The following is a 16,042-nucleotide window of genomic DNA, read 5'->3' as shown; positions in this document are numbered from 1 at the left end:
TTTGGGGGGGGGGGGGGGGGGGGGGGGGTGGGGTGGGGTCGGGGAAGCTCGCCCCCTTTTTTTGTGCACCATACAAAGAAATACATAAGGTGTCATCACTTTGCCCCCCCCCTTTTTTTTTTTTGTAAACCCGGAAGTACGTAAGTGCACTAAATAGAATTTTGTCAGATGTTGCAGTGGATGTTGAAATGTGAGAGCGGAAAGGTTCTATTTTTCCGCTCGAGACTTTTTTTTTTTCTTGTCAGCTGAAGAAACCCGAAAATGGAATGGGAGAGATGGGCTGAGGACCTTTTCTTCGTTCTTTTTTTGTTTGTTTCCTTGTTTTCCCGGAAGTGCCCCCCCCCCCCCACTTTTGAAAACGCTCCGCAGGCCCTGAAGGGATAGACCTATACTCTATGGCTAAACCGGTACTGAACCAAAATGTAGGGCACAACTATTTCTTTGGTTTTTTTTTTCTTCTTCTTCTTCTTCTCTCTCTCTCTCTCTCTCTCTCTCTCTCTCTCTCGATCTATCTACTTTATCAGTATATCTTTTTTTATCTTCACATTTCGCCTAATGGCTAGTTTCCACTTTAAAATAAAGACAAAAGAAATGGAATGTATACATCTGTTAGCTTTTTATCGCATCTTTGTAGGGCCTATCTAATCACTTTCCGATGACTTGCCTTGAAAAAGGAAGAAAAGTTAAACCAAGGATTAACTTATTTGGTGGCCCTGCGAGTGCAGTGGGAACGTCGATCAGCAGTATGATATACAACTATGTTACAACAACAACAAAAATGCATCACCTACATAATATTCACGCATGTAAATTATCTTTTCTAGAGACGTGTTAAAAAGTACAGATTTTTTTTTTTCGATCTCGAGAGTGATTGGGCGTACATCGGTCATCAAAATGGTAAAGAATGTTCTTCTGCTCAAACTCTCCACGGGAATCTTTATAGACTATAAGATATTGTTTTTAGTCAGAAATTCCCAATATTCAGTCCATCCGTCCTTATACATTCTTAAAACGAAGTAAAAGTCTCTTTTAAATTATAAAGGTGAGAACATTAGACGTAGGCCTAATTGCTATCCAGATTAGATACATCTTCTCAAAGAGAAATCCGTCTCGCAACCTAAAAGTTTCCCAAATTAGCTCATGCGTCCTGTTTTCCATGAATCTTTCTTTGACGTTTCATCTAGTGTTCTTGTTGCGAATTCGTGAAGTGTCCAGGAGAAACTAATTCTATTTACTGGTTTGACAAATTCTACATAAGTCTGAGAAAGCGGGCCCTGTTACCTGTTCCAAGTTACTATTAGAAGCGAATTTCTTTACATCACATCCGCGCTTGATTTTACCTTCGGGAGCTTTCACTGACACTGCAGCAGGCTTCCCAAGACTGGCGTTGACTCATCGTAGATGGGGTGCATGCAGTATTGTAGTCCGAGAGATTGGGAAAATATACACAGTGTTGAAGACAACTGAGGGTCGCCATTCATGCAGTTCCATGCGGCCCACGCTAAATGGCCCCTCGATCCTTGTCCATCTTCGAAATTTGTTGCTGACTTTGGGCAGTATCTTGCTCCATTTATGTTGCTGTCTCAGAATAATGTGGCACACAGTGGGGTTTACACCATGGCACATAAGGAGTTTAACGTCCCTTAGTCATGTTACGGAGAGATTCATTGATCGGTGAGATTTAGAGAAGAGGATAAGGTAAATTATAGTAAACGTTGTCTCTCCTCGTGAAGTCAGTGGTCAGCTGCCTGTTTTTCAGCATAAGTACCTCAGAATAGTATGCATATGGGCGAAGTCATTCTTCCCAACCAATTGAGCTTGATAACTGCCAAAGCCCTTAATACATTAATAGTATCCTACAGACCATTACAATAATGATGCTGTTAACAACAGGGCGTAAAGGATAACCAAGGAGGTTCTAGAGATGGAGTAACAACAGTGTTATTCCTTTAGATCCCATGTTTGATGGCGCCACTATAAAGAAATATTTGAAGTATGTGCCAAACAGGATCTGCCGCACAGATACGAAGACAACTGTCTCGTGTCTCATTGCATAATCACCAGCCACTTTCAAAGGAAGATATTGATACATTGTTTGTCTTTGTGATGGTACAGTACTCTCCGCATAATCGGATGGGCTCGGGCAGAGCGTTTCATACCCGATTAAGCGGAGTACCCGATTAACAGAAGAACGCGTCTCATTCACAATGACACACACAATGTGTATTTACATGCACTGTACACTGCATCCAAACACCTACACTGTATGCTTAACACGCGTGCTTGCACGGCACATTATACATACCTTACATGCTCAGTCACGAGCAAGAATTTAATCAATTCAATCAATTCAATTCAATTGAATTGAGCAAGAATTTATACTCTTTTTATGGACAAAAATGTCTTCTGAAAACTTTGTCGTTTTACTATAGACCCCTCGCTAACATGCAGGCATTTTCCAAAATGAACACGTAACTTTGGGTGGACTAGTCACGTAAAACGTCGGGTTACTTTTCGAGAAGTGACTGAGGAAAAGCAAAATTATGGAGCTGGTGCATGAACTGATTTTCGTTGCAAACTTCTCGTATGGTGAATGTTGTTGCGGAGCAAGGGAGGAGCGCAAGATAGTGTGTTCAACTCCTGTCTGTTTATGTAGTTGTGAGTGCCAGCTACATTTGTAATGTTCGTTTACGTGCGGCAAGTCGGTACTGGTACATGTGTGTTTCATGTTTAATCACTCCCCAAAATGATAAGTTTTCTTTGCAAATGAAGCAGAGAACACGATTAGCCGTGGAAAATTTGACATTCGTGATTTATTTAAGTATTTTATCTGCGATAAATGTGGGTAGAAATTAGATTAGAAGAAAATTATTTACCCATTTATGCGGAGAGGCAACCCGATTATCAGGTAATTTTAATGTGCATTGGAATTGACTTTGACATTACTACCCAATTAAACGGAGTACCCATTTAAGCGATACCCGATTACGCGGAGAGTACTGTAATTACTTTTCGCTATCCCTTCTTATAAAATGTAGGTGGTACAGACACGAGCATGCGCGAATAGAAATCGAGCAAAAAATGCTGAAATAAAGATGAAAATTACTCGACTGGACATACCCGCGCACTAATCTGATATATCTATCAATAAAGATTTATAATTGAAGATTATTCAATATTAGTTTCTTTTGTGGAAATTAAGCAGAAAAGTGATAAGACCAGCTTTCCAGGATGGTAAAGTTTTAAACATTTTCACATGATACAGCTCTGATTTACTCCTTTGCGCAAATTTCTGGACGGAATTGACTTTTGTTTTACATGCTTTATCATTAAGTGAAATTTCATTTCATTTAATGAAATAAATAAGCAAAATATGGCCAACATTATGATAACGTTCAAAATGAATCTTCAGATTGCTCAGCAAGACGGCGGCGTCGAACATCGATCATCAAAGGCACAAGTGCACCTGTGGAATTCTTTTGTACATCAATAGAAATCTGACAACTGTTTGAATAATTACAGCCAGTTGGAACTCTATGTACAAAACCTCCTTGGGATAACCAAGGAAGTACTTATAGGCTCACCTACTACCTCATATAGGGATAACCTTCCTTATGAGTATTTGGTGCGCAGTACAATCGAAGCATGTTTTCCTTTGGTCGTGGTATAGATGTTCTCACCTTTGTTGTGATATCCCCCTCTTTTTTCATAGATTTTAAAGATGGAGACAAGTTTCTTTTCGTCATCAGCTGATGCGTCTGTGGCAAAGTGTTCCTCATTATTAGCATCACAGTAACATTTCTTTTTGTAGTCCACTGTGTTGAGAAGAAATACTGTCTTTCCTATGGCAGCTGGCACGGTCACGATACAAGTTTTTATTGGAAAGGTTCCTCAAACCTTTCATTTCTTGTGTTGTAATGTCACACCTGCATGGGAGGATTGGTATTCTTGAGAATTCCAACACTAATGATGAAAGATGGCTCTGTTGGAATTCAGACACTTGGCTTCAGGTGGTGCGATGCATGAACAAAATTAATTATTCCAGCGAAGCGTTTTCGGGAGCCAACTTCAGAATGCAAACCCTTCGCCAATTTCATAAACTAAATGGCCCGAATTCACGAAGATGGTACAAATGAAACCATGGTTTAAACCATGGACAAAAACCTTGAAGCGCCAAGTGTCGCATGGAATACAGTATTTCCTTACGAAATCAGTCATTTTGTCAATGAAATGATTATTTTGTAACGAAATGACAACATTTTTTTAAGTAAATGAATATTTCGGGCACGAAATAATAATTTCGTTAACGAAACGGTCATTTTGTCGACGAAATGACCAACAGGTACTGTCATGTGCGGATCATCTACGGGGACCTCCGGGTAGTCAAAATTGTTCTTTGCAAGTCGCACGCAATTTGAAGGCTGATGACATTTTATTTGTGACACGGCCTTAAGAATGAAGGACTTGGGTCATTCTTACATTCATATAATAGCGCCCTCTCTCATCCTTCTCTCATCTCTATAGCAGAATATCATGGATATGAATTAAAGAACGACCCGAGTCCATATAAATCAAAGAACGACCCAAGTCCACCTCACAAAATGGCCTCTCCACAATTAATGTAAATGTTAATTGTCATAATGTTCTAATTTGTACATACAATGTTGCCTTCCTATCACAGTTAAATAGAATATTATTGAACAAATAAAAAAGATATGAAGTTTTTTTTTTAGTTTACTCGAAATGGTCTTCCATGGACTTGGGTCGTTCTAATATTCATATACTCAATTACGTCGCGTAGTAATTCCAATTATGACGCGACGCAAATAATTACGTTGTGTTGCAAATAATTACAACACGACGTAATTCCAAATTACTGCTCAACGACTACCGCAGCGAATTAACGTAGCGACGTTAAATCAACCAATGAAATCGTTCGTTATTTGCTCAGTGATGCATCACGGTGCACGTGCCAAAGGGCTAGACACTCATTTCCTACAGCATGTTTGTCAGTAATTGGTTAGCGGGTATACCTTGAATACATATTCTCTGATACAATGTAGGCCCTATAATTTAGGTAATAAACATTTCATAGGATTGTACTGTCAACGAAATGACATATGGCTCGCTGTATATCAAGGAGGTGGAAAGGAACTTCCACCTCCCTGCTGTACAGCCAGCTCCGGTTTTCACCACCAGCACGCAGTGAGCGGATTGCATGCGCTTCATTCCTCCTGTTTTTTTCACACGCTATTACGAACGATCCCATTGGTTGAATTAACGTCGCTACGTTAATTCGCTGCGTTAGTCGTTGAGCAGTAATTCGGAATTACGTCGTGTTGTAATTATTTACAACACAACGTAATTATTTGCATCGCGTCGTTATTGGAATTACTACGCGACGTAATTATTTACGTTGTTTAGCATTGGGAATTGCAACACGACACTAATTCATATGTCATGACGTTAAGTCGTTGAGCAGTAATTCGGAATTACGTCGCGTAGCAATTCGAATTACGACGCGACGTAATTGTTTACGTCGCGTGCACTCGGTATGACAGATGTGCAGGTGCCCTGAGTTATGCGTAATTCATGAGGTAATCTCTCACTGGGTTTCGAGAAAAAAAAAGGCGATGTGATGGACAGATCTAAACAAGACGTCTTGCCGGTTTAACTATCCAGTCTTGTTCCAGAACCATCATTATTTTAAAACAACTAAGTTATTACACATCATAAACTTTTCAATAATTTACCGTTGAAATCTGTTTGTACACTGCCCCATAGTACATTATGAGAATTAAAATTACCGACTATCAATACTTTCGATAAAATCTCACCTTCGAAAGTAACATATTCAGAGTATCATCATACAATTCTTGCAAGGATTATAACAATTCACTACCGAGAAAACACAATCTTCAAAATATATATCAATCAGTTGTACTTATATTTCTTCGTTATGAATTCGAACTTCCTCAAACCGAACTGAGTCACGAACGTGTATCGTTACCCCTCCACCAGGTTTTCCATTTGTTTTTTCTGTTTCCTGACAGTGTGGTGTGTTAGGGAATATTCAACTCGGTATTATCGGCAAACAAAGATTCTTGCATACATATCAAATGAATTACTCCTTCATATTCATAATTCATATGTCTAATGAATTCTCATCCATGAGCATTCATCCTTTAGGCGTTCAACTGGAGAATGACCAGCGCAGTCAAGGTACACACTCACTGACAGAAACACCTGCATAATGAAATCGTCCGATTAAGGCATTAAAATCCTTTGTATAGGCCTAAAAATAGGATCCACCTCCGAGCAACGTGATATGGTTACATGAAACATTATTTTTATGATTACATGATACATGTAATTATTTTAGATATTTGGAATTAACAAAGCAAACAGATGACTCTGTTCATGTTAATATTTGCTAGACATTAAACAGTTTAAAAAAGAAAAACATAATGTATCTAAATCCAATCAGACACTCGTGTAGGCCTAAAGACATAACTATCTAGGAAAAGAAAACGGTTTTTCATTAGAAGGTAAATGTCCATTTTCCTTTCAATTTTTTTTCAATATTCTATTTGATTTTGTTCCAAAAAGCTAGAAAGTTATGTTCACTGGGCAGCTGATAGCTGATAGCAATAGCAGAGTAACAGCGGATAGAATGAAAACGAGAAGGAAAGATAAGTAGAAAGTAGTGGTTTTACAATATACATTTTCAAATAAATCATAATCATGCGCATGCCCAAATGACACTATACCTACTTCGTGTATATGCGTGTTATTTTATCTCGTAACGCCATGTAAAAAAGAAGAAGATAATAATAAATCTTTGCTGTAAATTATGTGACATTAAACGTCCGGTATCATCCTGCATACATCGTTTTCCCTGTACATGATGTACTACTACTCATATTTCGTAAAGCAGAAAAAAATGCGTTGCTTTCTCAGTGATTGACAGATATCCCCAATCTGGTACAAGGGTAGATTTTCTACGGAATATGTCTTGTTCTTTAAGTACACATGAAAAAAAAAAAACACAGAAATTCATTCTCGGAACCTATGAGAAGTGAGTTGACAGGCGAACTACTATATAAAAGAGATGAAAATATGATAAACATTTGACATAAATCAAAATTGCAAGCGTGCACCAATACTACCTGCTTCATGCGTATCATTGACATCACAACACCATGCAGAAATCGCTGCCGTAAATTATTGTGTCATAGCCGTACTTATCTTTCTTTTTACATCCTCTTTCCGTTCTCATATTACGTGAAACAGAACAAATTGCATGGTTTTCTTAACATGATTGACAGGTGTCCCCAATAAAGTGTATCTGTGTAAAGAGTGGATTTGCTATTGAACATCTTTTTTGTTTGTTTGTTTGCTTGCTTCTTTGTTGTTGTTGTTTTTTGCGCGCATGCGTGTTTTTCTTTTTTTTTTTTTGGGGGGGGGGAATTATTGTTTTTGTTAAGCGTGAAGAAAAAACCCCACAGAAATTAAGATCTCAAAATCTTTGAAAATTCTTGAAAAGAGAGCTGGCAGGAGATGATCAGGCCCGTAACTAGGGGGTGTGGTTGTTCATGTAGGCAGGGGTTCGTTCGACAACACGCACACCCACTTTGGTGAGCAGGTCACGGGTCCGTTGTAGATGTGTCACATATTATCCAAATCCATGGAAATAACCCTGATAGAGATTAAATCTCCAATGACAAGACATTAGCTCCAGCGATAACTCTTCCGGTCTTCAATATGTGCCTCATAAGGACTTTACAGGATTAGCGTTTGGGTTGTATTAGTTTTAGGTTGTGTGGATTGGGATTACGGTTAGGGTTATGTCTGTGGGTAGTTTTGTGTTTGGCTTTAATAGCTTGCAGATGTTTCATGGGAGCAATGTCTCTGGGGGCGAATGACCCCCTGACCCCCCCCCCCCCCCCCCACACACACACACTCACACATAAACACACTCACTCCCTCTCAGTGTAGGATTGAGAGTCTTCAGTATAAGAGTGAATGGCTGAGATAGATTTATGGTAAAAGAATGCTAAAGTATTGGTGGCGATGAGGATTGGGGTTTAACTTTTTTGCGAGATATCAAGAAATCCCTTAGAACATGTCATTCTAAGAGGAATCCAAAGTTTATATGATGAAAATCGGTTTTGGAATGGCTCAGACATCTGAAAACAAAGTAAAGCAAAGTCATTGTTATAAAAGGTGGGTCCAACCTTTTAGTGTAGGATCACTCTATTTGGATATCTCAGCCATTTCAAAACCGATTTGCTCTTTCACATTTTATAAGTAGTTTCTCGTCATCTCTCCAAAAAAAAATGCTAGAAATCTGAAGTTAGATCTCAACTTAAACTGTATTCAACCCCTTTGAGAACCAGTATCATGAACCAAACTCGACCATGACCGTTTATAGGCATGTTTGAGTTGTTCAAGAACATCATGCAACAGTCACAGATTTTTATGTCACAGATGTATGTGTCATGAAAATTGTTGAATTTGAGGAAAATAGCCATATGCTTGATGATAATGCTGGAAAAGAAAAGAATGAATTGTAGATTGATGCGATATCGAGAATAAAATAAATCCAAATCCGAATCAGTTCAACTCGACATCTATTTTTGCTCCCCCTGGACCACAATTGAAATTGAAATTGAAAATTGAAATTTCTGCGTACACAGCCATAAACTCGAATGAGGTCTCTTGCCCTCCTCAATTTACAGGGGTGGATCCAGGAATTCGGTAAAGGGGACTCGAGGCGCCTTTAAAGGGGATGGCTAGTAACTGATCAGTGGGAATCAGTGGGATTGCTGAGGGATGATTGTTCCAATCCTTGTGGGATTCATTTAAGAGTACATTATATATCTATTCTTGTGTGAAAACTATTTGCTTCAGAATGGTCTCATAATCATGTAATGTGCAGTTTAATGTTTCCAGGTAAGCGTCCCTGGTCAGTGACGGGGCATTAATCTGCACATTACTTGAATATGAGACTGTTCTGAAGCAAATAATTTTCACACAACAGTAGATATATAATGTACTCTTAAATGAATCCCACAAGGATTGGAACAATCATCCCTCAGCATTCCCACTGATTCCCACTGATCGGTTACTCGCCATCCCCTTTAACAAATTAAGGCCAGGGGCGGCGCACGCGCTCCCCCATTTTTTCTTCTTTATTTCTTTGCTTTAAGAAAAAATCAAGAGGGGACGCGCGCCCGGTGCGCCCCCGGTGCGCCCCCTCCTGGATCCACTGCAGTGCTATACTCATCACCAGGATGTCGCCATCCTGAAAGAAGTGGGTGACACCTTCAGCAACACAAATCAAACGGATTATGCTGAACTTGCTGAAGATACTTTTCTGATCATCTCCATGCCTATATACTAAACTATAAATCAACGTAAATAGGATAGAACAGTTGAGTATATAAACACGGAGAAGATCAGAAACTTTTCTTCATGGTAATACATAAGTGAAACCAAATTATCAAAGGTAAAAAAAAAAAAAATATCGATTTTGAAGTTGAAAATATACCCCTCCCAGAATATACTCCGCTGTAAGGTGTGGAAAGAGTGTATATTATTGAAAGGTTTCCTATTTCATAAGTTGACCCCCACCCCCATTCAAGTTCCCGTTACGTGCGGGTAGGACTAGGAGAGAGCGGAAATAAGATGATTATAATAGTAATGGTACTAATAATGATGATGATGATAATAATAATAATAATAATAATAATAATAATAATAACAGTAATAATAATAATAATAATAACAATAATAATAATAATAATAATAGCAATAATAATAATATTCATAATAATAATCATAGTTAGGGTCTTCTTTATCCAGGGTAGTGGTGTTACCACTGCTTTACCAGAGGGCCCTGCAATTATTATTACCCTAGCGTTACCAGATACCCATTTATACACCTGGGTCAAGATGGACATGGTGGGAAAAAACAACTTGTCCAAGAACGTAAGCACTGAGCGGCACGGAGTAGACTAGATACTTGTCTTTATGGTTGATACATTATAATCCATCAAACCAAACTATTAAAGGTAAAGGGAAAAAGTTATAAAATAAATTATTTGATTTTAACTTAGAAAATATACTCCCAGAAAATACACCACTACAAAATAGGAGATACGGTGTGGAAGGAGTATATAATAATTATTATTGAGAGGTCCACTTTTTCAAATTTTGACCCCCACCCTAATATAAATCTTAGTTACGGGCTGCCTGGGGAACTAGGAGTGAGATAAAATAAGATAAACATTTTCAGAAAAAGAAAATAACAAGCATACGCAAATGATATACCTACCTTATTCGTGTCATTGACATAATAACTAATTGCAGGAATCACTGCTGTAAATTATGTGATATTAAACGTCCGAACTTTCTAGTACATAAACAAGCACGTAGAAATTTGATCTCAAGAGTTGGCAGAAAAGCATCTAATAAGATAGATGGTATATGTCACTCTTGTTTTCAATGTTATGAGTGCTGATTGTGACCATACTCCTAGTATTCCATATGCATATAAATATATATACAAATCTATATATAAGGATGTGTGTACATATATATATATATATATATATTTTTTTTTTTATTGACCATACCCCCTCCCCCCATATACAAATCTTAGCTACGAACTGGGAGAACTAGCAGTGAGATAAAACAAGGTAAACATTGTCAGAAAAAATATCAAAAGCGTACGCAAATGATATACCTGCCTCATTCGTGTCTTTGACATGATAATTAATTGCAGAAATCACTGCTGTAAATTATGTGATATTAAACGCCCGATATCATTCTCAATACTATTCTTTCCTTACTTATATTTTGTAAAGCAAAACAAGTTTGTTGGTTTTCTCAAATTGATTGACAGGTGTCCCCAACTGTTAGTTGTATATAAAAAGAGTGAGATTGCTTATGGAAATATGTCTTCTTCTTTTTCGCTTTGTAGTACATAAACATTTTCAGAAAAATCTAAATCTTACACCTTATACGCAAATGATACTACCTGCCTCATTCGTATCATTAACATCATAACTCATTGCAGAAATCACTGCTGTAAATTATGTGATACTAAACGCCCGATATCATTGTCAATACCTATTATTTCCTTACTCATATTTCGTAAAGCAGAACAAGTTTGTTGGTTTTCTCAAATTGATTGACAGGTGTCCCCAATCGTTACCTGTAATAAAAAAGAATGGATTTGCCTAGCAGAATCTCTCTTCTTCTTATTTACTTTGTTCTACATGAACAAACACACAGAAATTTAATCTCGAAACCTTTGAGAAAAAAAAAAGAGTTGGCAGGAAAACGTGAAGAATATAGATGATATGTCACTCTTGTTTTCAATGTTTCAAGTGCAACAAAATAAATCAGATTGCCGTTTAAGTGGTTGAAATATGACGAGTGAAACTTTGACTTCATGAATCGGATTATTCAAAGTAATTCTGCTCCCGGATTGTCAGAGCACACGCTTCGGCATACCAGAAACACACGCAAATAATGCTATATATAGGGGTATTCTGCGAGGAGAAAAACACAAGGAGACCTATACTCACCAGACGTTGGTTTCCTGACATCACGATGGCTACTCCGAAGCTTGCTACCACATTCGTCGTCCTGCTCCTCACCGGTTTGCTCTCCGGACCGAGAGGGGTGGATGCCGGCTGCCCTGCTGGCTGGAGGCAAAACGGTAGCTTCTGCTACAGGTAATAGTCGCATAACTTACTCTTTCATCTCAGATTTCTGACGAGGTAATGAGTATTCTAATAAATTAGAAAATAAATAACTTCATATTAAAAAAAAATCCTCTATAGTATATTATATTAAGCGTTCGTTATAGAGTCATCGAGATTCGACAGTATGTTTTGCTACATTCCTATTAAAAATTGAGGTAAATCACAGCAAACGAAAGCAATGGCGACAAGAATGAGAAAATAGATCTTCACGAGAGAACCTTCAACATTAACTTTAATCAAAGTTATCTTCAAGCAAAGTGTAATCTAGGCAATTTATATATGTGGCCTTCATGCTCGTTTCACAATACGAATAATGCGAATAAGAGTATTGGATTTCCCAGCGTTTGTTCTAACTTGGTTTGTTGTGTTAATTTTTTTTTTTTTTTTTGCACATTTCAGTATCAAAAGGTTGTACCAAATTTTTGACACAAAATTTTCCCCTGCATATTTGGAACATTAGTCACTATTTTTGTGAAAGTCGCTCTCAAGGTTATACGGTCTTCGACTATGTTAGTCTCCGGCCTTGTAACACCCCCTCCCCCCCCCCCCCCCAAAAAAAAGCATTTTATATCCGAGACAGCAGTTACATAATGCGCTCAACGATTACCAAAGTAAAGACTACCTTAAAGACGTCAACTTTGTCGAAAAAAAAATCTGAAAGTTAATTTCGTTTCAGGACTAAGTATCGCTGGAAAAGGTCTTTGTTTTTGATACATGGCAGATTCACCACATGTATGCATGTATATAATAATATACATTGTATATATATATACATATATTCGTCTAAAAAGTATTCACTTCACAAAAACAACATCTGTGCAGTCTTTTGCAATCCGCCACTGATTACTATTTTCCTGGGTATCCCTTTACAGAAATCGTACCCTTATGCTATAGATGTTTTATAAGCATGTGTTTCAAAAGCAAAAAAAAAAAAAAAAAAAAAAAAGTCGTCCTTTTCCTGGCTGTCGCCTTAAACTACATTCAACTTATGCATTTGTTCTGGGACTCTACAGATTAAATTTATTTTATAGCGAACCACCCCCACCCCCCCCCCCCAAAAAAAAGGAAAAGTTTGATGAAAAATGAATGTACAGTGTACTTCTGTTTTAACGACGCATGCATCCACAGCAAACAGTGTCCTCAGACTGCCGACAAAGTCAGGATAATTTGCTCCATTTTTTTTTTCAGTCGGTTCAATTATGTTTTGCCTGTAGGACTTGTGAAAACTGCGCACTTGTCACTGTCGTCTGTTTTGTGATTTTGGTCATCATCATTGCAAGTAATAACATAATGGTCAATCCTGCTATAATGATTTGTTAGACTTTTCAACGAACAACGGACATGGGGTGCCGCCGAAAACCGTTGCAAGACTTTCAGGCCGCTCAACAGTGCAAGGTGCCCGGATGCCGCTGCGCACTTGGTGTCCATCCATTCTGAGTCGGAAAAGAACTTTGTGTACAACTACTTCAGGTCTCAGAGTGGAGTGCAGGTGAGGTTGGAATCAGCAACACAACAACAACAACAACAACAACACAGAGATACACAAATTATTACAAGAATAAAATTATAAAGCAGAGCAATTATTGATTTCTGAGTAGCCATGATGCACGAACGAACACTGGCGTTTTTGTTTGATTTTGTTTGTTGGTTGGTTTCACACAGTCTCATGTATAGACATGGGCGATCATGAATAATTACAGCAGCACCAATGAAATGAGAACAAGATAGAACCTACAAATAATACAGATTAACACTGACCATATTCTTGAAAACATAAATTTTTTAAAGAGCCATGGAAGAAACAGATCACGACGTCATCACGTTACAAAACTGAAAATTCAACGCTAATGTAGATCCTTATTGTATTACCTGGTCAAGCTTCATGACATTATGAATACGGGTTCTACGGGGTTGTTTCGGGCCTAAATACCATTGTCGTCCCTGAAAATGGAAAACGTGGGAAAAACCACTGTATCTTTATCACTACAAGCGTAGTATCATTGCAATATAACAGTTCAAAGGATTCAACATTCGTGTTTCCCCAATATATCAGATGTATCAATGGAAGTTGTGTCGTCTAAGTCCGAGCAGTTTACCTTACAATTATTATACACCACATGAAAGCAGTGAACACTGAAATAAAAGATAAAGGTCCACAATGTCCTCACTCGACAGAGCAACACTAAGATGTGGATCGGACTGAATGACATCCAGCGAGAGGGCACGATGGTGTGGAGTGACGGAACTCAATTCAACTTCAGAGCTTGGCTGCCCGGAGAGCCGAACAACAGTGGTAATGAAGACTGCGTGGAAATCGGACACAAGGCCTGTAGCCCGGCTAAGTGGAACGACCTCGCGTGCAGTAACAAATCTATTCGCCATTTCATGTGCAAAATGCGCGCCTAAAATTCCTGCCCCTAGAAGTTGCCGGTGTGCATGAGGGATGAGGCGCGTGTGCGGTCACCACTGACGGGCGAATCAATCTGACAACCGAAGGAATCAACCATTATTTGACAACAATGAGTAACCTTTATGTCTTTTATCATAATTGTAGGGAGAAAAGGGTTAAATTTCAGTGATGATCTTTTTTTCTGAAAGAGTTGAAACGAATAGCACTGACGAGTCTTGTAGTTTAAGTCATTTAATTTTCTCTCCTTTCTTGGCTAATACTTCACTTTACATTGTCCTGAATTGAGATGATGAATTTCCAAATTACAGGCGCTCGGTATCTCGTCGCATTGACTAATAAAATCAGTTTCATATATCATAACACAAAAATGTGTATTGCACGTGCTTTCGTCTTACGTCGTATAAAGAAAAGTGGAAGGATGTTGTTGTGTTTTGTTAGTAGAAAATTGGCAATGGTTTTAAGAATATACAACACTGAACATTAAACAGGACATGAAACAAAGAGAGAGAGAGAGAGAGAGAGAGAGAGACTGAGAGAGACTGAGAGAGAGAGAGAGAGAGCCATACAAAGGAATGTAGAGTTCACGATTGAATGAGATGGGTACTGTAAAAGTGGATATTTTTGCGAGACTAATTTTTCACGCTCGGCCAGGTAAGAAGAGTTTCGCGTGTTTTTAATTCCGCGGAATCAAGACATCAACTATTCGAACGTATGGGAAGTAGAAATAATCACGTACTTTTATTTTTGGGCTAGTTTCTGGGTGCAGCGAAATGCGCGAAAATTTCAACATCGCGAAAATTTCCTCTTTTACAGTAGCTGCTACAAGAGATCAGAATTATCGCTAGATATCGGGCGGAAGCTAGATCAATAAAGTTTGTAGTGAACATGACACCTGCAAATCATTTGCAGTATAAACAACATCTTACTCTACGCAAGAATGATTAATTTGGATAGTTTGATTATTTTGTTTAAAACATTCTTGTCGCCTGCAGAAAAGACAAAGTGATAGCACGTCGAGCTAGAGCTGTCTAGAGCATTTTTGCTGCATCATACATCGCTCTCAATTTCATGATAGACTCATTTCGTGCTTCCACGATGTCTCTTTTTTTTTACTTTTCTTGTCGACACATTACATAATACATGAACTGTGAATGTAATACTTAAAAATCTCACATAATGGAAGAAGGGTGTGTACAGTCTGGTTGAGGTGAGGATTTAGCTTTCAATGTTTTACGAGATATTCAGAAACCACTCTATGAGATGTCAAAGAGCATGCAATTCTAAGGGGTATCAAAAGGTTATTTGATGACAATCGGTTTTGAAATGGCCGAGATATCCAAAAACAAGGTGAAGCAAAGGGATCCTAATAAAAGGCGTGGCCCGTCGCCTTTTATTATTATCACTTTTTGGGATATCTCGGCCATTTGAAAACCAATTTTCATCAAATAAACGTTGAATACTTCTTAAAAATTACATGTTCTTTCATATTTCATAGGAGGTTTCTCCTTATCTCACTTATTAATGTTGTAAACCTGAATCCCCACCTCAACCAGTACTGTACAGTCCCTTTAACAAAGTGCGTAGGAAGTTCAAAGCCTTCTTCATCGCCATCCACAAAGTCATCCACATTCTGCCGATAGTGTAGCGCAGGTTTAGAGTTCAACGAATTCGAGTACGAGAGACAGACATCCGTGTGTGTCGTGTTTGTGGTGGGGGGGGGGGGGGGGGACTTGTAACAGTGTTGAATAAACTCATTTGCATATATTTTGCATACCATAATAGGCTGGCGTCATAGGGATGATTCGATTGGCCGCTACCATTTAGGTAGAGAGTAAACAGGTTTACTAACATATTC

General features: G+C 38.3%; 1 protein-coding gene across 1 annotated transcript; it reads left to right on the top strand.

Moving 5' to 3' along the window:
- Positions 1-11,605: 11,605 nt before the first annotated feature.
- LOC139721795 (echinoidin-like) lies at positions 11,606-14,482 on the top strand. The gene is made up of 3 exons (XM_071633118.1): positions 11,606-11,747; positions 13,098-13,266; positions 13,953-14,482. Exons 1-3 carry the CDS (start codon positions 11,623-11,625, stop codon positions 14,181-14,183), a joined length of 525 nt encoding a protein of 174 aa, XP_071489219.1. The 5' UTR covers positions 11,606-11,622; the 3' UTR covers positions 14,184-14,482.
- Positions 14,483-16,042: the final 1,560 nt, after the last annotated feature.

Source organism: Diadema antillarum, unplaced genomic scaffold (genome assembly GCF_040938485.1).
Source record: "Diadema antillarum isolate AM-2024a unplaced genomic scaffold, OU_Dant_1.0 scf00000150, whole genome shotgun sequence".
Classification (NCBI taxonomy): domain Eukaryota; kingdom Metazoa; phylum Echinodermata; class Echinoidea; order Diadematoida; family Diadematidae; genus Diadema; species Diadema antillarum.
This window is presented reverse-complemented; position numbering and strand designations above follow the sequence as displayed.